Source organism: Elephas maximus, chromosome 19 (assembly GCF_024166365.1).
Source record: "Elephas maximus indicus isolate mEleMax1 chromosome 19, mEleMax1 primary haplotype, whole genome shotgun sequence".
Lineage (NCBI taxonomy): Eukaryota > Metazoa > Chordata > Mammalia > Proboscidea > Elephantidae > Elephas > Elephas maximus.
In genome coordinates, this window is record NC_064837.1 from 54,727,266 (window position 1) to 54,754,374 (window position 27,109).

General features: G+C 53.7%; 1 protein-coding gene across 2 annotated transcripts; it reads left to right on the forward strand.

Annotated features, from left to right (window-relative positions):
* The first annotated feature begins 936 nt into the window (after window positions 1-936).
* ACE (angiotensin I converting enzyme) lies at window positions 937-22,219 on the forward strand. Of its 2 annotated transcripts, XM_049860648.1 has the most exons (25): window positions 937-1,340; window positions 2,007-2,174; window positions 2,647-2,740; window positions 3,401-3,544; window positions 4,047-4,238; window positions 4,860-4,957; window positions 5,375-5,547; window positions 5,914-6,137; window positions 6,418-6,562; window positions 6,864-6,962; window positions 7,258-7,380; window positions 7,706-7,917; window positions 8,610-8,746; window positions 9,782-9,940; window positions 10,206-10,293; window positions 12,801-12,944; window positions 13,097-13,288; window positions 15,128-15,225; window positions 15,421-15,593; window positions 17,466-17,689; window positions 17,988-18,132; window positions 18,557-18,655; window positions 20,987-21,109; window positions 21,425-21,612; window positions 21,777-22,219. In XM_049860648.1, exons 1-25 carry the CDS (start codon window positions 1,092-1,094, stop codon window positions 22,004-22,006), a joined length of 3,921 nt encoding a protein of 1,306 aa, XP_049716605.1. In that variant the 5' UTR covers window positions 937-1,091; the 3' UTR covers window positions 22,007-22,219. The 2 variants fall into 2 exon arrangements, with proteins under 2 accessions (XP_049716605.1, XP_049716606.1); XM_049860649.1 differs by lacking the exons at window positions 937-1,340; window positions 2,007-2,174; window positions 2,647-2,740; ... (7 more) ...; window positions 7,258-7,380; window positions 7,706-7,917 and adding an exon at window positions 7,929-8,466.
* The last annotated feature ends 4,890 nt before the right edge of the window (window positions 22,220-27,109 follow it).

A 27,109-nucleotide genomic window follows, 5' to 3' on the forward strand; every position in this document is an offset into this window, starting at 1 on the left:
CGTCCCCCCTTCCACACCCATGTTGGAAGTCATCTGCTAGGGTAAAGGGTTCTCTCACCTTTGGGGGAGAGGCTCAATAGTGGGGAAGCCTCTCAGCCTCCACAACCACCTTGTGCTTCCAGAGGATGCCACTGTCCCTCCCTCCCTTGTCACTGCGGGACATGTGGAGTGAGACAGGGAAGAACTGGATGGGGAGGAGGGTGTGTGGAGACCTGAAGTGACTTGGAGCAAACCGTTCAACCTGACTGAATCTTAATTTCTTCATCTCTAAAACAAAGGGCTTGTTGTAACCTCTAGGGCTTCTCGGAGCTCTGAAATTCTGCAAGTCTGAGGTTCTATGGCTCTGTTGGGATAATGCGTGATTACTTCTTCCAGCGACTGACAGCTCGCATCCCCACGTGGGAGGAGGGCGGATGTGCCAGCTCTCCTGTGCCTCCTGTTGCCCTTCCCCCAGAGCAGCCCCCCCTTTCCTGGCAGCCCCCCACCCCCACACCCACCCCCGCAAGTCCCCAGGTGACAGGGCTGCTTTGGGCTTCTGGCAGCCCCTCTCCAAGGCGCGGGCCCTGAAGCCTAAACTCCCCCAGCCCGCGCAGACCGCACCCATCAGGACAGCCAGGTGTGGGAACTGGACCTGGAACGGATTATTAACCCTCTTCCTGCCGCACTCGCAGCGCCGGCTGACACCCCCAGCCCCCCTGGTCACTCTGTAGCCCAGAGAGGCCTGGGGAGGGAAGACCGGGAAGATGGAAAGCCAGAGCGCGGTGGGCTCAGTGATGGCAGGGACAAGGTCCCTTGGCTTGGAGTCCTCTGTGAGAGCCTGACCTAAGCTCCAGCGCGCCGCCCCGGGCGCATCTCCCCGGGCCACGCGGCCCCTCCCCGGGACGGCGCCCCTGCCCGGGGCGGGCCAGGAAGCCCCGGTCCCCGCCCCGCTCCGTTAGGCCGCGCGGCCCGGGGACTTTGGAGCCGGGAGGAAGCGCAGCGGCGGGGAGGAGGTGTGTCGGCGAAGGGGTTTTATAACCCGCAGGCGGCGCGGCGGAGAGGGGGCACCGCCGGCCGCGCACCTCTCCGCGCAGCGCACCCGCGCCCGCACCATGGGGGCCGTTCCGGGTAGCCCAGGGCCGCCGCCGCTCCTGCCGCTGCTGCTGCTGCTTCTGCGGCCGCCGCCGGCCACTCTGGCGCTCGACCCCGCGCTGCAGCCGGGAAACTTTTCTACGGACGAGGCCGGGGCGCAGCTATTCGCTCAGAGCTTCAACTCGAGCGCCGAGCAGGTGCGGTTCCTAAACACAGTCGCCAACTGGGCGTACGACACCAACATCACCGAGGAGAACGCGCAGCGCCAGGTGGGCGCCGGGGCCCGGGGTGCGGGGGCGGGACAGGGACGGCCAATCACAGGCCGGCAGTGGGGCGCGGGGGGCGGGGAGTCACCGCCGGGGACGCTCCCCCGACCCCTGAGTGTAGGGGGCTACCCGGGACTGGGACACACGGGCCGTCCCCGCCTACACCCACGCCCACTCCTACCAGATCAGACCGGTGGGTGTCTGCACGGTGCTGGGCACAGAGTGCGTGCCCAATACATGAACTGAATGGAGGCCGGCTCCTCCGAGACGAAGTCCCCCCGCAGATGACAGATCTCAGGGATGACATGGGGCTGGGTCAGCGGCAGCCGTACCTGAGGGCGCTGCGTGCCCCGGGGCCCTCATCCTTTCTGACAGCTACCCTCTCCTTTCGGAGCACTGTTCCAGCTGCTACTCATCACTGTCTCCTTGCTCTGCCTGTCTCCTGGCCCCAATTTCTCTCCTTTGCTCCCCTGAGGCAGATCCTGCAGGTACTGACCTGGAGGGCCCAGGAGGAGGGATGCTGCTCCCCAAACCCCAGAATCTCCCATCTCCTGGACAGGTGCTCCCACAAGGCAGAGGCCTTCCTCCCCTCCCCCAGCCGGGTGGCCTCCCCTACATGGCCTCCACATGACCTCCCTGTGCCCTCTTGTCCCCTCCTGGTGCCCACAGGAGGAGACAGCCCTGATAAGCCAGGACTTCGATGAGGCCTGGGGCTACAAGGCCAAGGAGCTGTATGACAACATCTGGCAAAACTTCACCAACCCACAGCTACGCAGGGTCATCCGCTCCATCCGCATCCTGGGCCCTGCCAACCTGGCCCTGGCGAAGCGGCAGCAGGTGGACACACTGGGCCTGAGGGGTGGCAGCAGAACTGGGGGGAGACTGCCTCACCTGCATCCCCCACTGGGGGGCAGCCTGGCAGGGAATAAAAGGGGATGCTAAATGTAGAAAGGCTTCCTGAAGCATGATATTCCTTGGAGATGGAGTGGGGGGTTACTTTACATTAAAGCAAGTACTGTGGAGAAGAATGGAAAATTCAAGTAAAAGATGAAACGGTGGGCTCCAAAATTTCTCCAGAGGCCGCTTTGGTTTGTGGGCTCCCTTGGAAAGGTCTTGAAGGACTGAGACAGGCACCAAGGCCAATGAATGAGAGGAATTTGCCCTCACTGCAGGGTAGCAACCAGGGTGGTGTCCAAGCCACCCCCTCTTCTCTAGGCCTGCTTTTCCTTTTAGCAAAAAGAGGAGGCGGTGGTGAGAGATCTCTGCTGGGCCGTTCATCACTAACGTTTTTTCAACTCTGACTCCCCAGTACAACTCTCTGCTAAGCAACATGAGCAGAATTTACTCCACATCCAAGGTCTGCTTCCCCAACAAGACTGCCACCTGCTGGTCACTGGACCCAGGTACGGCCCTGTCCCTCTGTCTCTCTGCTGGGGTTTCCCAGCCCTTCCCTATCACCCTGATGCACCCAGGAAGATAGCATGTTTGTTGGGAGGCCTGTGGCGAAAGTTGGTAAACCCCAAAGTCATTGGCCTCCAGTGGGGACTAGGCTGTGCAGATGCCCCACACCCCTGCCTCCCCTGGTGAATTGACTTCAGGAACCCGCCCCCATGTGCCTTGGCCTCTCCCTTCACTAGTCTTCCTCCTGGCTGCCTGGTTTCCCCTTTCTCCCCAGGAACCTTCCACAGGCCTTGGACTCCTCATGGCTTCCCTTATACTCTCCTGCTCCCCCTCAACCCCATTTACCAGGCAGCATTGAGGTCAGCCACTCCATGCAATGAGCCACAGAGGGTCTGGGTTTTGGCCCTCTGGGTGTTCTCTTCCTGTGTCAACCACCTTAGATCATCATCTCCCTGGGACAGGGACCCTGCCCGGGTACTTGCTTTGTATAGCTCCCAGCCTATCCTGCCCAGCTTATAGGTTGCCCTTGGCTTAGAGGGTATCGTGATGTTGAGGATGAGGTGGAAACAGAAAGGAAGTGTGGTGCCCCTGTGAGGGCTGAGAAGGCGTTGAGGACTTCCACGTGGAAGTCTCCTAACCAGCCCTGCCTGCCTGTGTCTCAGAGCTCACCAACATCCTGGCCTCCTCGAGGAGCTACACCATGCTACTCTTTGCCTGGGAGGGCTGGCATGATGCTGTGGGCATCCCGCTGAAACCCCTGTACCAGGACTTTACCGCCCTCAGCAACGAGGCCTACAAGCAGGATGGTAAGCGTGCCTCTCCTGGTCTGGGAGCAGCACCTCTTGTGTGGGTGTAGTCCTTCCCAGCTGGCAAGGTGCTCTCCCACCGGCTGTCTCTGCTGAGCCACACTGCCCAGAGGAGCTGTTAGACTGAGTTGTATATACTGGCCAGAGAGGTTAAGGAGTTGCCCAAGGCTGCACAGTGAATGGTGGAACTGGACTTTAACCCATTCTGTTTGCCACATGCTGCTGCCCTGCCCTCACATCGTGCTCTTCTGCCTGGCACTCCTGGTGCTGCTCCCCAGGCCCAGCACTCATCTTTACCTCTACTGCTCTCCGGATCTATTTAGCTGGAGCCTAAAGCAATCCCTAGTTACAGAAAATTGGAGACTGGAAGACGCCCAAGCCACCCACCCCAGCTAGCTGGCAGACACACAGGCCTGGAGCCAGGAGAACGGCAAAGGAGTGGTGGGGAGGTGGAGGTGCCAGAACCTGAGGCCTTAACTGCCCTCTTGCTCCCCACTGCTAGGCTTCTCCGACACAGGGGACTACTGGCGCTCCTGGTATGAATCACCCACCTTTGTGGAGGATCTGGAGTACCTCTACCATCAGTTAGAGCCTCTCTACCTGAACCTCCATGCCTACGTCCGCCGTGCACTGCACCGCCGATACGGGGACAAGTTCATCAACCTCAGGGGACCCATCCCTGCACATCTGCTGGGTAAGCATGTCCCGGCGAAGCCTGGGCCCAGGAGGATGCCCAGGGTAGGGACGGTGGATCGCCATCATCATCTCTCACACTGTGTTAGTCACTTCCCGGTGCCTGAGCCTGTGGAGCGCTCCCAATACCACCATGAAGCAGGCTATCCCTTTGATTGCAATTATTCTTCCAACTTTACAGACAGGGACCCTGAGGCTTAGGGTGTGAAGGTAACTTGGCAGAGATCAGAGAGCTAGTAAATGTCAGCACCAAGATTTAAACGAAGCTTCTGACTCCAGGTCCAATGGAGAAGGACTAATAGCCCTAGCTGATGACCACAGAATGGAGCCCGTAGCCCTCAGGGCTGGGAGGCAGGGACTGCACATTGCCAGAAATGACCCTAGCAGCATCACCCGGGCTCTCTTGTGGATCCACTAGCCCCGAGGAGCTCGGAGCACTCAAGGGATGTGGGGTTGGACTCATGTGAGGCTCCTGCCCCTAAGCCAGTCAAGTGGGGCTGGCTGCCCTAGACTGCCCCAGAGACGTGGTGATGGGGCCCTGGGTGTTTCTTGGTGACAGTCATGGGGCAGCAGGCGCTGGCCCAGCAGGGGCCAACCTGACTGGCTTTCCTTGTCCATTTAGGAAACATGTGGGCCCAGAGCTGGGAAAACATCTACGACATGGTGGTGCCTTTCCCAGACAAGCCCAACCTGGATGTTACCAGTACTATGGTGCAGAAGGTAATTTCTTGAGTCAGGCCTGGGGTGGGAACAAGAGGGAGTCAGGACAGGAAGAGGGTCAGGACGGGGCCACATGATGACAGCGGGGTTGAGTAGGAGCCTTGGGCCCTCCCTTTGTACAAAGAAGCACCTTAGGCTGTATGTCCCAGTGGCCTGGGCAAGGAGAACTGGGGTCTGTCTCCTCAGTAAGGCTCCAGCCCTCCCTCAGTGCCTCCCAGGGGTGGGGTATGACCCACATCTGCTTCCATCTCGGCTGTGGTCAGTTCAAGGCCCTGTCTCTGGGGAGGGAGGACACGGAGCAGAGATGTCCTTCACAGGCAGGGAGCTGACCTGGTGGGGGACCCCAGATCTCCCCTGGGCAGCCAGAGTGGGCTCCCGGCAGCTGGCCCCTGACTTGTGCCCACCACCCCCCACTAGGGCTGGAACACTACGCACATGTTTCGGGTGGCAGAGGAGTTCTTCACCTCCCTGGGCCTCCTGCCCATGCCACCTGAGTTCTGGGCACACTCCATGCTGGAGAAGCCGAGCGATGGGCGGGAGGTGGTGTGCCACGCCTCTGCCTGGGACTTCTACAACAGGAAGGACTTCAGGTCCAGACATGGGAGAGGGAGGGTCTAGGGAAGGGCAGGGCAGCCTGGGAACAGAGAAGCAGGCTTCCAGCCCCATCCCCTCCAAGCCCCTGGCTAGGTGCTGGGGCTTTTCCAGGGCCGTGGGCATAGAGACCCTTTAGGCCACCTTCTCAGCAGCCTTGGTGGATAGTCAGCTCTGTGCCTTGGAACACAGAGGAGGCCTGTGTGATGGTGGGTGGGGCAGGGAAAAGAACCTTCTTCCTTCCAGCAGCTCCTCTGAGCCCCAGGGCAGTGCCCCTTGGTCCTAACCCTCAGGTGCCAGGCTCCCCCCAGGGCTTTGGCCCCTGCCCAGCCCTTTTTCCCTCACCCTTGACCCTCCCCGCCCAGGATCAAGCAGTGCACACGGGTCACGATGGACCAGCTATCAACGGTGCACCACGAGATGGGCCACGTGCAGTACTACCTGCAGTACAAGGACCAGCCCGTGTCCCTGCGTGAAGGCGCCAACCCCGGCTTCCATGAGGCCATCGGGGATGTGCTGGCACTCTCGGTCTCCACTCCTGCACATCTGCACAAAATCGGCCTTCTGGACCAAGTCACCAATGACACAGGTATGGGGGGGCAAGAGGGCCCAGCCCAGCCCCACCCAAACCCGTCTACCCCACAGTAGGACCCACACGCCCCCACTCACATCTGCCCCAGCTCAGGCAGGGTGGGGATCCACCCAGAGCTTCCCAGCTCACCCTGAGCCCCAACTCAACACTCCAATGGCCCTCTCCCAAGTGTCTGCCCAGGTTCCTCTGTGGCCCACCCTACCGCAAGCTCCCCCGTGGCCCAACCTCACCTAGCGGGACCGCTTCCTCTGACCTCTCTCTTGTCATTTCCCAACAGAAAGTGACATCAATTACCTGCTAAAGATGGCGCTGGAAAAAATTGCCTTCCTGCCCTTTGGCTACTTGGTGGACCAGTGGCGATGGGGGGTCTTTAGTGGGCGCACCCCCCCTTCCCTCTACAACTTTGACTGGTGGTATCTCCGGTGAGCAAAGAGGAACAGGAAGGCCCTCTTGGCTCTCCCCACCCACCTGGGCAACCAGGAGCCTCCTACCCCAGGCAGCCCTAGCCAACTCTCTCTAATGACGTGGTCTCCCTCCTTTTACTCACCATGTTCTTCTTTCCTGCTTAAAATCCCCTTCTCCAGGAAGTCTTCCCCAATTCACCAGGGTGGGAAAGGGATGGCCCATGGGAATAACCATCTCGTAGCCTTTTCTGGAAAAGCTAAATCTGCCAGCCTATGTGTGACCTCTCCGGTGTAAAATAGTTTAACCACCCTCTTCTAGAACCAAGTATCAGGGGATCTGCCCTCCAGTTGTCCGAAATGAAACCCACTTTGATGCTGGAGCTAAGTTTCATGTCCCAAACATGACACCATACATCAGGTACTATTGGCACCCCCAACTCTGTCACAATTTCCGTCCCCCTTCTCCTGTGGTCCTGACAGCCCCATTTCATGGCTTGTCCCCATGCTTTTTCTAATACTGCATTCCCTGCCCCCTGCAAGGGCCTGGATTCAAGGTAGCCCTCTCTCCTCTGTCCAGAGCCAGGCTTGGTTCTCCCTTCTTCCTCAAGACAGATCCTGGTCCCGCCTCTGCCCTGTGGGAAGCTGAATGGTAGCTGGGTATGGACCCCAGCTCCTGGCCCTGTACGCCCCTAATGCCCACTCTATGCCTGCAGGTACTTTGTGAGTTTTGTCCTGCAATTCCAGTTCCATCAAGCCCTGTGCAAGGAGGCAGCCCACCAGGGCCCACTGCACCAGTGTGACATCTACCAGTCCACCCAGGCAGGGAACAAACTCCGGTGTGTGCTGGGAAGGGGAGCAGGTGGGCAGGGAAGGAGAGAAGCAGGGGAGGTGGGCAGACGGTGGGTTTGGAAAGCAACTGCCTGTGCTGGGTTGGGATATCACAGTGCTGGGCTGATGCAGGGTTCCCTCCCTCCCTCCCAGCCTCTTTCCTTCCTTCTTCCTTTCTATCACCAAGTATTTCTTGAGAGAGACTTCTGGCTGGCATGGGAATAGACAAACGTTCCCTGACACCCTTCTTGCAGTCCAATGGGGGTGGAAGGATGGGCCAGTATCAGGCTTCAGCCTGAGCTCCCTGTGCCTGCGGCGCCCACTCTGCCCCAGAGAGCTGCTTCAGGCGGGCTCCTCAAGGCCCTGGCAGGAGCTGCTGAAGGACATGATCGGCTCAGATGCCCTGGATGCCCAACCACTGCTCAACTACTTCCAGCCGGTCAGCCAGTGGCTGCAGGAACAGAACCAGCGCAACGGCGAAGTCCTGGGCTGGCCAGAATATCAGTGGCGCCCGCCACTGCCCGACAATTACCCAGAGGGCATTGGTAAAGCCTGGGGTGAGGTGGGGTGGGCACTAAGGCAAGTCTCCAGGGCCTCGGCCAGCTCCTCCCAGCTGAGCTGTGTGCCAGCAGGGCCCTGGAGTGGGCTTGGGCATGTCTCTTCAAGGATCTGAGGGCCCCCGGGGGCCCACTGGCTGCACATGGCTCTATGAGGTCACACTGCAGGCTCCATTCTTATTGGCCAGGGGCTGGTAGCTGCAGGGCTCTGCTCTTCTGCGACCATGGGCCAAGGTTGGGCTCCTCCAGGACTGCCCAGCCTCCTCCTCCTGCTGCTGTGCTGCCGGCACCCTCTGCCAGTCCCCGGCCAGGTGACAACCAGCCAGACAGCAATCACCCGTGGGATAATCAGCCAGACCACAACCAGCCAGACCACAACCAGCCAGACCACAACCAGCCAGACCACAACCAGCCAGGCCACAACCAACCAGGCCACAACCAGCCAGACCACAACCAGCCAGGCCACAACCAGCCAGGCCACAACCAGCCAGGCCACAACTGGCCAGGCCACAACCAGCCCAACAACCCAGAGCCCAAGTGGGACCAGCAGTCTGGGAGAGGGGCAGGGCTGGGGAAGGGCGAGCGGGAGAGGCTAGGGTGGCAGGACGGGTCCAGGGAAGAGGTGGAGAGCAAGGAAGGGAAGGGGAGGCTTGTCTATTTTTCTCCACTCTGTCCCACAGACTTGGTCACAGATGAGGCTGAGGCCCAGAAGTTTGTGGAGGAATATGACAAGACAGCCCAAGTCGTGTGGAATGAATACGCTGAGGCCAATTGGAACTACAATACCAACATCACCCAAGAGGCCAGCAAGATTCTGGTGGGAATCACCTCCACACCACACACATGCACACACATGCATGCACTCACACACAGACATATACACACACACACACGCATACAGACCACATGCACACAGACGCACACACACAAGCTCACACACCACACGCCACACACACACACTCCCACTCCCAGGTGCCTTGGCTGCGCCCCACCACCCCCCGATCCCCAGGGACCATACTTCCAAAACAGAAGAGAACCTGGACTGGGGGCTCCTCCTGTCCTTCCCCTCATATCACTTCAGAGAGTTGGTGGGGGATTGGGGAATGGCTGCCAGAATTTGCGAAAATTCCAAAGGGACTATTTAAAGCAGTACTCAGGTTTACATTTGGGTGGGCATATGCTCAACGCCTGAATGATTTTTCTCTCGATACTAAGCTCTTGTTAGTAACAAAATAATTTGTACATAAATAAGTGATGCTAAAGTCGTTTTCTAAAGATTGAAAAACTGCTTGCCACCATAGTGAGGGCCACGTTGCCCCTCTGCCCTCCTTCCCTACCTGTTTGGTTGAACACAAGTGATAGCAAGATGAGCTGCAGCCCAGACACAGAGAACTAACATTTTTTGAAGACCTACTGTGTGCTGGATACTGTTCCTTGGTGCTGACATGTGTTGCCTTGTTTATTCGTCAACAGCCTTGCGAAACTGATGCTGTTATTCCCATTTTACGGATAGGACCCCGAGCCCAGACTCTGAGATCACAGAACTAATACCAAGCTGACTCATTCCTAGCAGTCTTTAAGACACACAGTGGGCCTCCCTTTCTCCAGCCTGCCAGGATAGGTCTCCCTTGACTGTTTGCATCTGTCAAGGGCATTTATTGCCTTGGGACGTTATCACACAGTCCAGGCTAAAGACAGTCTTTTAGGCAAAGGCAGCCATCTGCAAACTATCCCCCTCACGCCCACTCCCAGTCCCATCAGCACCCACCCCCACTGCCCATAACAGCGCCTCCTGCTCAGAGGCCTCTCCACAGATCCTGGGCCTCATGACACCATCCTCCTGTGCCCTCAGCTGCAAAAGAATATGCAGTTGGCAAACCACACCCTGAAGTATGGCACCCAGGCCAAGCAGTTTGATGTGACCAACTTCCAGAACGAAACCACCAAGCGGATCATGAAGAAAGTTCAGGACCTGGATCGGGCGGTGCTGCCTACTGAGGAGCTGGAGCAGGTGTCTAATTTGGGGGTAGCAGGGGTGGAGGATCCAAGGTCAGTGTCAGGGCCTAGCTTCAGGGAGTGAGTCCAGCACAGGGCCTGGCCTTCATGCTGCTTCCTCTTCCTTGATTTATTGAAATGCTGCAGATGCCAAGCCGACATACACCTACAGAGTTACTCTACCCTGCCCCTAGCTCTTCTAGATGGGGGGACAGCGGCAGGGCAGGCAGCAGAGGGGGCAGCAGCCAAGAGCTGCAGCTCACTGCCTCTCTTCTCTCCAGTACAACCAGATCCTGCTGGACATGGAAACCACTTACAGTATGGCCTCCGTGTGCCATCTAAATGGCACTTGTCTACAACTAGAGCCTGGTGAGCACACCTGGGGGATGAGAGAGAATCTGGAGGCTGGGGTACCTAGTGCTGGAGGTGCTGGTAGGTGGGTTCCTCCTAACTCGTGGGATTAGCTCACCCAAGCCAGCCCTCTTCTCCACCAGTGCCAACAGCTTCTCTGCAGCACTGAGCTCCAATGTGTGGCACCTCCCTTGGGTCAGCCCCTCTTCCTCTGGTCTCCTGCAGGATATTCTACTCCCGTTCTTCTGCTGGAGGCAGGTGTCTCCACACTCTGCCCCTCAGAGTGGTAGATTTCAGGGGCTTACACTCCCAGTTAGGGAACCCCGGTGGAGACTTAACCCTGGGCACCTTCCCATCCACCTGCCTTCCTATTCTTGTCTTCCGCCTGCCCTGGCTCTCTCTGACCCCCACCCCCACCCAGACAGGACAGGTAAGCCAGCCACTAGACACACAGAACCTAGCCTCCCGACTCTGCAGCCTATGCTCTTCCCACTCCACTCCCTCCACGCCACTTCCTGCTGGGTGCCAGCACACTGGCTCTTGGTTGCCACCTCTGCCTCCCTCCACACCAGCAGGCTCTTTTGACCTTCACCCCTTTGAAAGAGCTAGCCCTCGACATCCAAGTCCCTGCACACAGACACTTCCAAGGTCGGGAGCTAGAGGTGTAAACATTTCTCCTGGCGGAATCTCCACTCAGAAGTGGTCTCTTTCTGGCTCTCCATCCAGCTCCCACGTTAGAACAATGACGAATAGGAAGGGAAATGGAAAATAAACAGGAAAGAGAAACTGTTTTCCCAGAACAGGAGTTGAGTGTGTAGGTTGTATATGTGGGCAAGCACACAAGTGTGGGGAGAGGTGTGTGTGTGTATGTGCGTGTGTGCGTGTGTGCACGTGCACTTATGGAGAAGAGCATTAAAGACAGTTTGATGTCCATCCCCTCACTGGCCAGCCCCTTAATTCAGAACTGGTCCATCAGGCCACACTACCACGTAGTAAAAATAAAAATAAGAAAAAAAAAAAAAGAAGGACCCACAAAAACCAGAGACTCACATCACCAGGGGACGGATATGAAATCCTCAAAATAAATTCTCCCCAGGCAAAATTAATCTGATTTCACTTTCTCGGTGAAAAATGAATAGATATCATGTAGCATGTTCCGAAATAGGATGAGAGTACGAGTCAAATAGCGAGAGCCTGGATAGCACCGAATGCCTTCCGCATTCTTCTGTCTCAGGCAGGGCCAGGGCAAAGGGAAGCCATCCCTTATGTCTGCGAGAACCTCCATAATTGACATCCCGATCTCACTTGATCCTCACCCCAGCTCTGGGAAGCAGGTTTTAGCTCCATGTTATAGTCCAGGAGGCCACACACTTAGTGAGCAGCTTCGGCAGGATGAAAACCCAGAACTTCTACCTCCCTGAGGATGCTTGGTTCTTTATACTTTCACAGTCTCCACAATTGTTCTTTTATTCAGTCCAGCTCAATATCAATTTTTGGATGCTCTGGAGCTGGGGAGGGGGATGACACAGAGATAAACGAGGCATATCCCTGCTCAGGGACCCTACACTCCAATTTGATCTGCACACCCCTGTGAGGGCCAATGTTGGTGGTGGTGGTGGTGGTTGCCATTGAGTCAATTTCGATTCATGGCAACCCCATGTGTTACAGAGTAGAACTTCTCCATACGATTTTCTTGGCTGTAATCTTTACAGAAGCAGATTGCCAGGCCTTTTCTTTGGGACCGCTGGGTGGGTTCGAACTGCCAACCTTTAGGTTTGCAGTTGAGCGTAAACTATTTGTGCCACCTAGGGACCTTGTGGGGGCCAATATCATTCCCATCTTCCAAAACCAACCAAACCCGTTGCTGTGGAGTTGATTCTGACTCATAACAACCCTACAGGACAGAGTAGAACTGTCCCATAGGGTTTCTAAGGAGCAGCTGGTGGCTTCAAACTCCCGACCTTTTGGTTAGCAACCAAGTTCTTAATCATTGTGCCACCAGCCCCATCTTCGTCTTACAGACAGGAAAAGAGTGGCCCAGTGACCTACTGGTGGTTAGTGATAGGACCAGAAGAAGGTCTTTTGGCCTCCAGGCCATTTCCCCCTAGCGACAGAGGGGTGGTACGCAGGAACAAACAAGTGGGGCAGCAGCGACTCTGGAGTCTTGAGCCTTTGGTCTGCACCCCAGTTCTGCCCCTTCCTTGCTGGAGGACCCAGCCACATTACCAAACTGCTCTCATGAGAGAGGGACAGTGTGTGCCTCACAGGTTGTTGAAGTCCTACAGCTGCCTGAGAGCACATATGTGCAGCACCCAGCTCAGGCCTGACATGGTGTAAACTCCCAGCAGATGTCGCTCCCACCCTTTCTCCCTTTTCGCTAGACTTGCTGCCTATACAGACACGTCCACGTGATCACATCAGTTTTATTCTAGCTCTGAAAGTCTATAGCTGGGTTCACCTTGTGAGGAGGCAGGAGGTGAGCCAGGGCTGGGGATTCAAGCTTTGCAACACCCTTCCCCCTCCAGACCTGATGAAGCTGTTGGCCACATCCCGGAACTATGAAGAGTTGTTATGGGCATGGGAGGCCTGGCGAGACAAGGTGGGCAGAGCAATCCTTCCTTTTTTTCCCAAATATGTGGAACTGAGCAACAAGGCTGCAAAGCTCAATGGTGAGTCTCACTTGCCAACAACACCTGTTGTCTGGATCCCGGTCCCTCTGGGGTCCCTCAGAGAGTTCCTCTGAGTCCCTAATGCTGGGGGAAAGTAGGCTCTTGAGGAGGCAGGTAGGTGTTCCAAGAGACAGGCTCTATCCCCTCTGCAGGCTACAAAGACACAGGAGACTCGTGGAGAGCTATGTACGAGACGCCATTGCTAGAACACGACCTGGAGTTGCTCTTCCAGGAGCTTCAGCCACTATACCTGAACCTACACGCCTACGTGCGCCGCGCCCTACATCGTCACTATGGGCCCGAGCGCATCAACCTGGAGGGCCCTATTCCTGCCCATCTGCTGGGTGAGAGCAAGTCCTGGGCCCTGGGTGAAGGTCAGGACAGAGCTGGCCAGGGGACAGAGAACAGGCTGGTAAAGGGCTGCAGATGGCAGTTCTGATTGAGAGAGTAAAAGACTGAGCGAAGAGAGAATGTTGCCACGGCTGGGAGGAGAAGAGCCCTTGCTCGCATTTGATACCACATTTGCTACAGCTCCACACTGTGCAGGTCACCATGGATGGGGGGAGGATTACAAAAGTGTTCACAGCCTTGTCAGGGGAGACCTCGTCTGCCACCATAACTTGAGGCAATGTGCTACAGGAGGGTGAGGAGGGTGCTGTGGGGGAAGCTGGAAAGGCTTCACCCAGAGGTGGTATTTGAGCAGATTCCTGAAAGATGAGAGGTTTTGGGAGATGGAAAATGGGGGCCTGGGGGGGGGGGCACAGACCCAGCATTCGGGCTAAGGGAGCTAGTAGAACAAGGAAGAATCTCGAGAAGGTAGATACACCTCAACTTTTGCATCCTCATTTTTCAGGGATTGTAAATACAAACGCCTGAGGCAGGTGATTGAATGCGTGAAATAGGCAGTGAAAGATAGTAATAAGGAGTGGTAAGGACTGGACCAAAGTAGAGGCTACCAGTTTTCTGTTCCTGTTGGTCCATGGGAAATGCTTTCCAGGGAGTTACAACACCCAGAGTGCTGTGAGTGGAGAGGCAAGCCAGGGGCCACAGACCATTTACAAATTGTAAGGGAGAGCCAGAACCTATGGCAAGATGGTCCAGCTTTGAGTCTAGTTTTCTGCATAGCCTGGAGAGTTTTTGTAGCCAAAGGCTAACCTTCCTTGATCCTTCTTTGGTGGGACCAAAGAACATCAGGGTGGACATTAGCTCAATGACTAAGGAACAAAGACCCCAAGAAGGGGAGCAACATGCTCAGGGTGGCTCAGCGAGCTGGGACAGAGCTTGGGCTAGGACTCAGCCCCCTGGCGATCAGCCAAAGAGGAGTGGCCACTCACTGGCTCACTCATGTGCTTGTGCTCATTCTCTGTCTCCCTCTCACTGTTTTAAGCTTTAAACTCCAACTTGATATAAATTCAAGCTTAATCCCCCTTGGCTATGAAAGAATCTCTACTCCAAATATACTCCTGAATCTTTTTACTTATTTTTTTTTTTTATTGTCTTCCTTTTCTCCAATCCTGGAGAACTGGGCTCTCTTACGCTAAACTCAGGGGCATCAGCCTTTTCTGAAGGAGACAGGTGGTTCTTGCCAGAGTCACTGACAGGTGATCTGCATTAACCAACCTCAGCCATGCGGAGGGGACACAGCAGAGTAGTTGGTCAAGAGGGCGGGCTCTGGAGGCAGATACTTGCCTGCCTTTAAATCCCAACCCTGTTGATTAGAGGCCTTGGGCCCAAGGGCCAGTTTCTTGACTCTACAAGCTTCAATTTCCTCTACTGCAGCAATGGGAATCATAACAGTACCTGGTTGCAGTGAATATTACCAGTTAATCTACATAATAAGTTGCTATTGCATGTGCATAGATGTTCCAGGGACCAGAGCTTCCTTGTAAGCAGGTGTTAGTCACATTGACCTTCACTGCTCCCAGTACAGTGAAACTACCTTGATTCCCTGAAGACCCACAAGGTTCTCATCTGTAAGCCAATACAGTCATCAACCTTGCAGCTTTGATATTCAGATTAAAAATGATATATATCTAATGCCTAGCACAGTTTGCAAACAGTACTTGCTCAGGAGGCACTATTAGGATTAGCAGGGTGGTTTCTTCTTCCTGAATGGTGGTGATGAGCCTAAGAGGTAACATCTATCTCTCCTCTCTCACCGTCTCTCCTCCACCCACCTCTAGGGAATATGTGGGCTCAGACCTGGTCCAACATCTATGACTTGGTAGTGCCCTTCCCTTCAGCCCCCAAGATGGATGCCACTGAGGCTATGATAAAGCAGGTCTGCACCCAGGGTCCTCTCCTCCCACTCTTATTCCTCCATGGGCAGCCCCAGGGCACTAGGGGAGGGAGGCCCCTGCCAGGGAGGGAGGGGGCTCTGGGATTCAAGAGTTCCCCCTCCCAGTAGTTTCCCTCCCTAAGGCACACACTCTATCCTCATGGCCCCCAGTATTGGCAACACACCGTCTGCTTGTAGGGCTGGACACCTAAAAGGATGTTTGAGGAAGCTGACAACTTCTTCACCTCCTTGGGGCTGCTGCCAGTTCCCCCATTGTTCTGGAACAAGTCGATGCTGGAGAAGCCAACAGATGGGCGGGAGGTGGTATGCCATGCTTCTGCCTGGGACTTCTACAATGGCAAGGACTTCAGGTATGTCCGGGTGGAGCTGGGGACCTTATGCTGAGCCCAGTGGGTAAGGAGGTGAGCCAAGTCAAGGCTCCATTGCAGCTCCCTCAGCCAGGATGAGCAGAGAGAAGGGATGCAGGGGCCAGAGCTTGGGAGTGAGGGTCAAGAGAGTTGGGCCTGGCCCCAGCTCAGCCATTGGCTTCTGGCAGGAAAATCCCTTCTACCAAATGAGGGTCTCCTCAAGAGCTGACCACCTTGGACCGTTGGTCAGGGCTCAAGTCCCCAATCCTGGGTTTAAGCACTATGTGAGCTGTCCAGTCACCTCCCATTCCAGGGCAATTCCTGCTTACAGCTGGCCCACCCCCTGTGTGCATGTGCCTTGACACAGGGAGGTGCATGAGGACAGTGGACACTTAGCACAGATCCATCCTCACGACCAATAGAGGTTCCGAAGGTTACTTCACCCAAGGATAGTGTTTCAGTTATCTCTTGCTATATAACAAACCACTCCAAAACAGTGGTGTAAAACAACAATTGTTTTATCACGTTCATGATTTTATGCGTCAGAAATTCAGGCAGTATACAGTGGAAATGGCTTGACCTTGCTCCCCAGTGACTGAGACCTCAGCTGGGGTGGCTCTAATGGCTAGAGATGGCTAGGATGGCTCAACTGGGGCCATCTGTTTGGAGCCTTGGCTCTGGCTATTGGGTGGGTTCCTCATCTTTTCTTCTTGTGCAGGGCCCAGAATGTTCAAGTTGGCTTCTTCACTCCCATGTCAGATGCCTGGGCTGGGGTGGATGGCACAGCTGGGGGTTGGACAGACATTTCTCTCTCCAGGCAACCTATCCATGTGGCTAGATTGGGCTTCCTCACAATATGACAGTCTCAGGCAATCTTATTTCTTACATGGCATCTGGCATCCCACAGAGCAAAAGCTTAAAGTTTAAGCATTTTATTGATTAATTTAAAGCAAGTCATAAGACAAACCCAAATTCAAGGGAAGGGAAAAAGACCCCACCTCTTGGGAGAAGCATCAAAGACGGTCTACCATAGCTGATGAAGTGTCTCTTAGGAGAGAAGTAGATACAGAGATCAGTTCCCAAAAGCATGAGGACTGTAGCTATAGGGCTGGGGGTAGACAGGTTCAAGGAGGGTGAGAGCTCTTTGGGGATCCTCCCTTGAATAGGGAGCCAGAGGAGAAGGTTGACAGACCCCAACTTCATTATGACCAGCTTTCTGGGAAGCTCTTACTCCTTTCCCTGATGAGAATGACAAAAAAGTGGGGTGGACCCAAACTGGGTAGATCTAAGAAGAATTTCTTGCCATTGAAACTGGCTCAAAAAAGAGGACGAGGAAAGACCAACAAGAGGGAGGTGGAACCTTCTGGCTTGGAAGCTCTGCAAATGTCGTTTCAGTCCTGGCCATAAGAACTCAGAGTGAACAGACTTGCTGGTATTGGGCTGGATGAGATGCAGAAGAGCTCAGACACTATTGTTTCTTCAGGAAGCCTATGTCTTTAGAGAGAGAAAACCTGTGTACTTGGGAAATCACAGGACACATTCTATAAAGTACTGCACTGAACACAACTGAGTTGTCCAATGCCCCTAGAGCAAGTGCTTTGCAGTTACAAAGCGACATGGCCGTGTGGCCTGGAGTTATTCAGGAAAGCTGGAGGCAGAGGAATGGCCTGAATGATCTCTTTAGGGGCTTCCAGCCCTAGACTCCCTCTGTATTAGGCTCACTCCCCATCTCCTTTTCATTTTCCTTCCCATAGTGCTGGGTTCCCTGCACTAAGCAGTGATGGGGTCTGCTCTGTATTCAGTAAGGTCAGCTGGGCTCCTCACTGTCCCTCTTCCAACATGTGCACCCCCCTCCCCCGCATCTTGTGTTTTCAGGATTAAGCAGTGCACCACTGTGGACGTGGAAGACCTGGTGGTAGCCCACCATGAGATGGGCCACATACAGTATTTCATGCAATACAAGGACTTGCCTTTGGCCTTACGGGAGGGTGCCAACCCTGGCTTTCACGAGGCCATTGGGGATGTGCTGGCCCTTTCAGTATCTACGCCCCAGCACCTATACAGCATCAACCTGCTGAGTAGCGAGGGTGGTGGCTACGGTAAGAGAGGAATGAGAGGTTCCAGGTGGACTCAAGGACCAGGAAAGGGTGATCAAGATTGGGAGGTGTGAAAGGGGGAATTGAGTGGCCCAGGGGAAGAGATTTGGGACAGGGTAGTGGAGAGTAAGGGGACCACCAGCAGGGTGAGCCTGGGAGGATGGAATACACAGACCACCCAAGAGGCAAGTGGAGTGGCAGGACCTAAAGAGGTAGAGCCTCCCCCTCCACCCATCATACACAAGCAGAGCTACCAGGAGGCAGGAGTCGATCTGATGGCTGGGCTCCCTTCCCTTGGCAGAGCACGACATCAACTTTCTAATGAAGATGGCACTGGACAAGGTCACCTTTATCCCCTTCAGCTACCTGGTCGACCAGTGGCGCTGGAGAGTATTTGACGGAAGCATCAACAAGGAAAACTACAACCAGGAGTGGTGGAGCCTCAGGTTCGAGAATGCTCCTGGGGTTGAGGGGAGGCTCTTGGAGGTGATTCTTCTTGGATGTCTGTGTGCCTGTGAGTATCTGGACGGGCCAGTGTGAGCCTATATTTGTGTGTGTGTGTGTGTGAGTGTGTGTGAGTATGTAGGTACCTATGTCTGTGTGGTAATTGTATCTGCTGAATTGTGCGTATGTGACGTCTGTGCATGTATTTGTGTGCATGCATATGGATCAGCGTGTGTGTGTGTGTGCAAGCATGTGTAATTGTTGGGGTACATAAGGGGTTGGTTGTACACAGAGACACAGCACATAGGAGTCTGGAACGTCCACTGGAGCCCAGGTGCAGGGGCCATCCTTCAAGTAAAAAATGCCAACTCCTCCCAGCTTGGTTCTCTCCGACCACTCCCTCCAATGGATCTTCTCCCTCAATAGGCTGAAGTACCAGGGCCTCTGCCCCCCTGTGTCCAGGTCTCAAGGCGACTTTGACCCAGGGGCCAAGTTCCACATTCCTTCGAGTGTGCCTTACATCAGGTAATGGAGAAGGGAGGAGGGCATACCATGGGGGGAGGCGGCAGTTCCTGAAGCTTATCATTTAAACCCTGTATCTGCCCCATCAGGGACTGCTCACCTGGTCAGGAGGCCCTGGGGGAGCATGGGCCCACTCACTGGCTACCGAGGCAGACAGCTGTTTCTTTAAACATTCTTTCCATATAATGAGAGCCTTAAACATCCATCCAAACAGTTGAAAACAGAAACTCAACCTATAAAAACTTGCTAATGGCTACAAGGCCATGGCTGGGTAGTTGCCATTAACCACCGCACACGGCTGCATCATGACCCGAGCACTGTTTTGTTTGTTTTTTAAGTAAGATTGTGAGTACTTTCCTGGATATTGAACATATTGCCTATAATATTATTTTGATTGTACTTGAAAGAGCCTTCTATACACTAAAACTTTGGATTAGAGACCCAGTGTTGTCAGGGGTACAGCTCCAGTCACAGGTTTGGGGTCAGATGGAACTGGGTTCAAATCTTACCTATACTACTTGGTTTTCTTGAGCAAATTCCTCAGTCTCTGTGAGCATCAGTTTCCTCACCCGAGAAAGGGGCTAACAATGCCCATGGCACAGGATTGTCTGTGTTAGCATAATGCCTAACACAGAGTGTGCCAGGGAAATGGCGGCTATTTCAGCCTTTATTACTCTTTTCAAAGGAATGTGTAAACACACTGGGTCTATGAGTCTCACAGCCTTAGTGTGAATGTGCCCAGGCCAGCCCCTTTTCTTCCTTCTAAGCACTCGTCTGAGGGTGATTTCAGAATCTGGAGCCCACCTGGGAGGCATGGGTCTGAGGGAGTAGGCCAGGCTTCCCATGAGGTAAGGGGCAGAGGGCATCAAGGGTGGCCCCAGGTGAGCTATGGCGGCCTCTAGCCCTTTCTTGGAAGACCAGGGAGAGCTCATGACCATCATGCCTACCCTTCCCTCCCATTATCTGGCACAATGTCAGCACACAGTCAAACCCTAATAAATTATGGGTGAATTCTGTCCCCTGGAGGTCAGGGTGGGAGAGGCCTGCTCAGAAGCTCCAGATGGCAGCAGTGGGCAGGGTCCAAGTAGACTCCTCACTGGGCACCTCTGAACAGGCCTGACCTGGACAGTGTGCCAGGGATGACCCGTGAGAAAGGGCCCTACCCACTCCTTTGAGAATGGTTTCCGGGGTTCCAAGTTGGTCCTCGCTTTCACATAGAAGCCCTGCCTACGTGATGGTTAGCATTCAAGCATTTGACAGTTCTCCAGGCAGGGGTGGGCAAAGGAGACTTGGCACCTACCGAAAAACACATTCCAAATTCTGCCCAGCAGCCTTAGCAAAGCACTTTCAAGCGATGCCAGTGGCATGTGGCTTGTGCCCAGCTTTCAAAGAGGGAGGCCTTAGCCTCTGGTTTGGGACATTCTTTTTCTTTTCTTTCTTTTAATCGTGCTTTAAGTGAAAGTTTACAGTTCAAGTCAGTTTCTCATACAAAAACTTATACACACATTGTTATGTGACCCTGGTTTCTCTCCGTATAATGTGACAGCACACTCCTCTCCAACCTGTATTTCCCATGTCCATTCAACCAGCTCCTGTCCCCCCGCCTTCTCATCTTGCCTCCAGACAGGAGCTGCCTACATAGTCTCATGTGTCTACTTGAGCTATGAAGCACACTCCTCACCAGTATCACTTTATGTCTTATAGTCCAGTCTAATCTTTGTTTAAAGAGTTGGCTTTGGGAATAGTTTTAGTTTTGGGCTAACAGAGTATCTGGGACCATGTCCTCTGGGGTCCCTCCAGCCTCAGACTATTAAGTCTGATCTTTCTACTAGAATTTGAGTTCTGCATCCCGCTTTTCTCCTGCTCCATCAGGGATTCTCTGCTGTGTTCCCTGTCAGTGGTTTGGGACATTCTTTAAAACCTCTCCAGGCTTTGAGGGGTTGCTCCAGCCTGGACCAGCAGATTACTACTAGGGAATCCCTGCTGCCTTGGGCAAAAGAGGGTCTTCTGGGCTGGCTTCCAGATACCTGAGGCCCTTTCCGCAACATTAAGCCCCTGTTTGCATCGGAGGCCTCACTGCCTCCAAAGCAGCCTGCCAAATCTTTGAAGAACCCTGTCCTGACCACAACCCACACGTGACTAATCCGTGGAGCCCCTCAGAGCAGGCCTTCCCGAGATGAGGAGGCAGCTTCACGGGTGGTGGTGGGGAGGGTCCACATGGGCTTGCCCTGACATCCTGACTGTAGCGGGAGTTGGGGCGGCTGGCTCTGTTGTGCCCCGGGGGACTGTCACAGGGAGAAGAGCTGGGGCTCAGTGGCCTTCCCTCCGCCACAGGTACTTTGTCAGCTTTGTGATCCAGTTCCAGTTCCATGAGGCACTGTGCCAGGCGGCTGGCCATCAGGGCCCCCTGTACAAGTGTGACATCTACCAGTCCAAGGAGGCAGGGAAGCGCCTGGCGTGAGTCTTCTGAATACCTTCCACCTCTGACCCACACCCTGCAGCCCTGAGGAGCCCACTAGGAGCTATTCTGGGAGCATCTGCCACTTCCCAGCCTTGATGTGCCATCTCCAGTGGGGGGACTAGGGCTTCCCTAGGCCAGGTCATCCTCCCCCATTCCCACCCCGAAACCCACCCAGGCCCTCCAAATCTCAAACGAAAGTGTAGGCTGGAGGAGGGGCGTGGAGGGTGGGCATTGGACTGGGGTATGAGGGGCAGTGGAGGCTTCTTATCTGTCCTCCTGACTCGGTTTCCCTCCCTGCGGTGTTTCGCCAGGGATGCCATGAAGCTGGGCTTCAGTAAGCCATGGCCGGAAGCCATGAGACTGATCACCGGGCAGCCCAACATGTCGGCTACGGCCATGATGAACTACTTCAAGCCACTGCTGGACTGGCTCCTCACTGAGAACGGGCGGCATGGGGAGAAGCTGGGCTGGCCCCAGTACAACTGGACGCCAAACTCTGGTACCACCACCACCCACCCTACCTCCAGCCCCAGGCCTGGACCCCTCCCCAGCTCAGACAGGTTGCAGCCTGGCCTCAGAGCAAGGGCAGGGAAGCCAAGCTAGCGGCCCCCAGCCCTGCCTACCGCCCTGCCCACCACCCTACTCTCCTTGCTTCCCGCCCAGCTCATTCAGAAGCCTCCTTCACGGGCAGCGGCCGAGTCAACTTTCTGGGCCTGGAACTGGAAGCACACCAGGCCCGAGTGGGCCAGTGGGTGCTACTCTTCCTGGGCGTCGCCCTACTGGTGGCCACATTGGGGCTGACCCAGCGGCTCTTCAGCATCCGCCACCAGAGCCTCCGCCATCCACACCGAGGGCCCCAGTTCGGCTCCGAGGTGGAGCTGAGACACTCCTGAGAGGACAACGGGGCCAGCTGAGATGGGGGTGAGGGGCGCCAGGACTCACCAGCCCACCCTCCTCCCAGCCCTGAGCCCTCCATGTCTGCCTCTGTCCTGGGCCTGTCCTCCTGACCTTGAGCCACCTCTGTCCTCACCCCCAGTCTCTAGGCACTAGCCACCTAACGCAGAGCCCTCACCGAGTCTCTCTGTGAATACAATTAAATGTTCTGCCCTCTCTGTCTGAGTCTGTGTCTCACTGGTTGGGCGGGTGGCGGGGGGGAGCCAGGGACAGGGCTGCTCTCCCACCTCCTGGCAGTTGGTGGGTGGGTCGCTTTCCTGGGTTTCTTCCATCATCCCCCTGCAGAGAAGAACCTGGAGAACCCCCAGAGCTCTATTCCCAGCACCGAGCAGCCCCCAAGCCTGGCTTCCCTCCAGCCCAGGCAGCAGTCCAGTGTCCTGCCCACCTGAGCACCGACCCAGGAGACTCTGGGAAGCAAAGTGGGAACAGACATGTCCCCATACCTCAGAGCCCCTCTCCTGCCCCAGGCTTGGCCCCACTTTGGCTCTCTGCCCCAGCTGTCCCCATAGATGGCCAGGTCCCCCAGAGGGAAGGCCCTAACTGTTCCCTGGTTGCCTGGAGGAGAGTGCCCTGGACCTGCCTGATTTGTTATGGGTGTAGAACTGGCCCAGGGGTCACCACAGGCTCCTGTCTACCCCTCCCCGCAAGGCCAGCAGCAGCTCCAAGTTCCTTTGCATGAGTGGACAGCCTTCTTCCCAACAGAGACACTCGAACACTGCCCCCGGAGCCCCAGGGCCAGGCCCTTGGCAGCGATCCTACTGCCAGGGTTCCTCCTGTGCCCCAGCTGGAGAAGCCTCCCCCTCCTGCTGCTGAACCCTGGTGGTGGCCATGCTGTGCAGGGGTTACCTGCCAGGGCTGCCCCTGCCCACCTCCCAGCACACATGCCTCATGGGGAAGGAGCCTTCCCCTTTGAAGGCGGATACAGGTTTGAGGGAGTCACTTTGAGGGGCATTTTTATAACTTTTATCTACATGCCATTTTAGAAAATTCAGAAGCTACAGAGAAAGCAAAACAAAATAAAAGCCCTTCATTTCAACACCAAGAGATAAGCACTGTTGACACTTTGGTGTGTATCTTTCTAGCCTTTTTTTTTTTTTTCTCTGCACATATTTTAAATGGAATCCCACTGTAAATACACCATAATTAACAGAACTAATTAATTAATTAACAGAACTAATCTACTTTTCAAATATTTAAACACCAAACCTAGAACCTGGTCAAATGGAAGCTGGTCAGTTTTCTCCCATGGCCATCCTGGCGCCTCTGTCAGGGGCTGCCCCATCAGCTCTGAGCCTCCTCCTGGCTTTGCTGGTGCCTTGCAACTCCATGGCACTGGGTTGTGGTTTGGGTGCTAGGCCCATCCCCCCAATATCCTTGAGTCCTCTGGCCACCTCATGTGTGTCTGTGTTTTTGTGTGTCCTTGTGTGTCTTTCAGTTTGTGTGTCTGTGTCTATGGGTTTACATGTCTATATGTGTGTATGTCTGTGTGTGTCTGTGTGTATGTCTTATGTGTCCCTATATGTGTGTGTGTCTGTTTATGTGTATGTGTATGCATTTGTGTGCCTATGTGTGTATATGTGTCTCGTGTCCATATATATATGTGTCTGTGTGTATGTGCATGTGTCTGTTTATGTGTATGTTTGTGTGTATGCATTTGTGTGCCTGTGTGTGTGTGTCTGTATATGTCTGTGTGTGTATACGTGTGTCTCTGGGTTTGTGTGCCTGTGTGTGTGTATGTGTGTATGTCTATGTCTGTGTGTGTTGCATGCATGTTCAGTTGTGCAGGCCTGTTCGATGTGGCAGGATGTAGAATTGAGGTTTTTTGGATACACAAGAGGGTGGAAATTGTTTACAATTTTGTAGTGCAATGGAGTTTATAAACATGTCCTCTGAATGGTTCTACCACCAAAGACATCTTTAACCAGCCCCCCTCCCCAGCTTGGTGTTTTAAAAGATCTTTGCCAAACAAAGCTCAATTGTTATGTTATTCCCTTTCCTGCATTTATGAGCCACAGAGGTTCCTGCTGCTTATCGGAGCTATACACAACAGGACATTACCAATGTTCAACACTGAATGCAATGAGCTTCAGATTAAGAGCAGAGACACTTCACATTGGGGTTGGCCTGACCAGCCTTATCCAGTAGACCTCTTGAAATATTAGAATTGTTCAAAGACTCCTGTTTTTGCCTTCTTGGCTGAGGGAGAGGAGAGGCTGGGTCTACCTGGAAGGCGGTGGAGAAAGAGGGGGTGATGAGAGGAGGAAGAGGGAGCCAACTGGCATTTTTTAAGGTGGCCCTGAGGTCTGAGCTCTTTCCCAGGCTGCATCTGCTGAGCGCTCCTCAGTGACCAGTTCTTACCCACATGGCCAAAGGTTGTTTTGGTTGCTGGACAACTGCGCCAAATTCCCTGCCCCCCTCCCCACCCTGGCTCCAACGCGAGTGAGTCAAGTGGCTTTGGAGTTGGACCTGAGTCAGATCCCACCTCTCCACTTTACTACCTATGTGCCTTGATCAATTTAATTTTCTAAGCCTCCATTTTCACACCTATAAAATGGTTCTTATAAACCCCTCTCATGATTGTTGTGAAGATTAAATGAGATAATGTAGAAATTCTTAGCACATAGTTTTCTGTCTTTATAATGAATGCATCATCTCCTGATAGAGATTAATATCCGTCCCACACTTCAAACATCCCCAAGTCACAGACTAAGAGAACTGGAAGATCAAGCCAAGACCAGCCCCGTCATGTGATAGATGGAGAGAAAGGTCCAGAATGGTTCAGTGACAGAGCTAGATGGAAAACTCATGTCACCCGACTTGCCTTCCAGTAACTTTCTATGATATCTCCCTGCACCAAGCCTGTTTTCTTATGGAAGGACAACGAGCTTGTTCGCATCTGTCTTCTGTTCTGAAAATGCTCACCCATCATCTCTTTAAATGTTACCTCTCCCCATCCTCTCCAGGCTCTACTTCAGGGACTCCTATTATACCTGGTTGGAGCTTTCCGTTTTGTCTTCCATATCTCCTAATTCTTGCTCATATTTCTCATCTCTTTCTCTCTCTATCTTCAGCTCCAGGTGATTGCCCCAGCTGTGTCTTCTCAGGTCCCAATTCTTCTGCTTCTCAACCTGCCTATTGAGGGTTTTGTTTTTCCAATTTAATAACTACATTTTCATATCTGGCATCTCTGTTCCTTTTTCACACTTCCTGTGTTTTCACAAGAGCCTGTACTTGCTTCGCAGATTCCCTTCCTTCCCTGTATTTAAAGCCCCTTTCAGATTACTCTGAGATTTGTCCTTTCCCAGGTGTGTTCTGCTGCCGTTCATCGTGTCTTTAGTTTAGCATAGGCTCTGGGAAGCAAGCCATGTGGATTTGAGTCCCACTTTCAGTCTTTATTCTCTTTCCTCATCTGTAAAATGGGGATGTTGATCATAGTACCTACTTCATGTTTTTTATGAGGATTCATATGCTAAAGCCCTCAGATGGTCCCTAGAAGCTGGAAAGTGCCCAGCAGGGGGTTGGCTATTTTTATTGTCCCCGATAGCACTGGATTTTCTCTTGCACTTGGTAGGGTTGACCTATGAGCCATGTTCAGCGGGAACAGCTTTCTGCAGGGTCCCATGCATGCATCAGGTTGTGAAGATGTCCCCAGGATCAGTTGCATGGTTGCCTCTTACAGGGTCCCCTTAGAGAAGAAGCCGTCTCCCGGCTCCCAGCTTTATGGATGTGTCACTTCCAAAGAGAATTAGTCGATGTTCAACCATTTCAAGAGGTGGCATATGATCAGGAACCGATGGTACTGAAGGGAGAAGTCCAAGCTGCTCTGAAGGCATTGGTGAAAAACAAGGCTCCAGGAATCGATGGAATATCAATTGAGATGTTTCAACAAACAGATGCAGTGCTGGAGGTGTTCACTCATCTACACCAAGAAATATGGAAGACAGCTTCCTGGCCAACTGACTGGAAGAGATCCATATTTATGCCTCTTCCCAAGAAAGGTGATCCAACCAAATGTGGAAATTATAAAACAATATCATTAATATCACACGCAAGGAAAATTTTGCTGAAGATCATTCAAAAACGGCTGCAGCAGTCTATCAACAGGGAACTGCCAGAAATTCAGGCCGTTTTCAGAAGAGGACGTGGAACCAGAGATATCATTGCTGATGTCAGCTGGATCCTGGCCAAAAGCAGAGAATACCAGAAGGATGTTTACCTGTCTTTTATTGACTATGCAAAGGCATTATGGATAACATTGCGAAGAATGGGAATTCCAGAACACTTAATTGTGCTTATAAGGAAACTTTACATAGATCAAGAGGTAGGTGTTTGGACAGAACAAGGGGATACTGATTGGTTTAAAGTCAGGAAAGGTGTGCACCAGGGTTGGATTCTTTCACCATACCTATTCAGTCTGTATGCTGAACAAATAAACTGAGAAGCTGGACTACGTGAAGAAGAACGGGGCATCAGGATTGGAGGAAGACTCATTAACAACCTGGGTTATGCAGAGGACACAACCTTGCTTGCTGAAAGGGAAGAGGACTTGAAGAACTTACTAATGAAGATCAAAGGCCACAGCCTTCAGTATGGATTGCACCACAACATAAACAAAAACAAAAATCCTCACAGCTGGACCAATGGGCAGCATCATGATAAACAGAGAAAAGATTGAAGTTGTCAAGGATTTCATTTTACTTGGATCCACAATCAAGAGCCATGGAAGCAGCAGTCAAGAAAGCAAAAGACACATTGCATTGGGTAAATCTGCTGCAAAGGACCTCTTTAAAGTGTTGAAGAGCAAAGATGTCACTTTGAAGACTAAGGTGCGCCTGACCCAAGGCCATGGTATTTTCAGTCGCATCATATGCATGCGAAATTTGGACAACGAATAAGAAAGACCGAAGAAGAATTGACACCTTTGAATTGTGGTGTTGGAGAAGAATATTGAATATACCATGGACTGCCAGAAGAACAAACAAATCCGTCTTGGAAGAAGTACAACCACAATGCTACTTAGAAGCAAGGATGGCGAGACTGCG

What these genes read in the sequence shown, in the direction of transcription:
- ACE (XM_049860648.1), top strand. Translation starts at nt 1,092, where the DNA reads ATGGGGGCCGTTCCGGGTAGCCCAGGGCCGCCGCCGCTCCTGCCGCTG. An exon ending in AGGAGAACGCGCAGCGCCAG is followed by an intron (nt 1,341 to 2,006) that starts GTGGGCGCCGGG and finishes TGGTGCCCACAG; the next exon opens with GAGGAGACAGCCCTGATAAG. An exon ending in TACAACAGGAAGGACTTCAG is followed by an intron (nt 5,548 to 5,913) that starts GTCCAGACATGG and finishes CTCCCCGCCCAG; the next exon opens with GATCAAGCAGTGCACACGGG.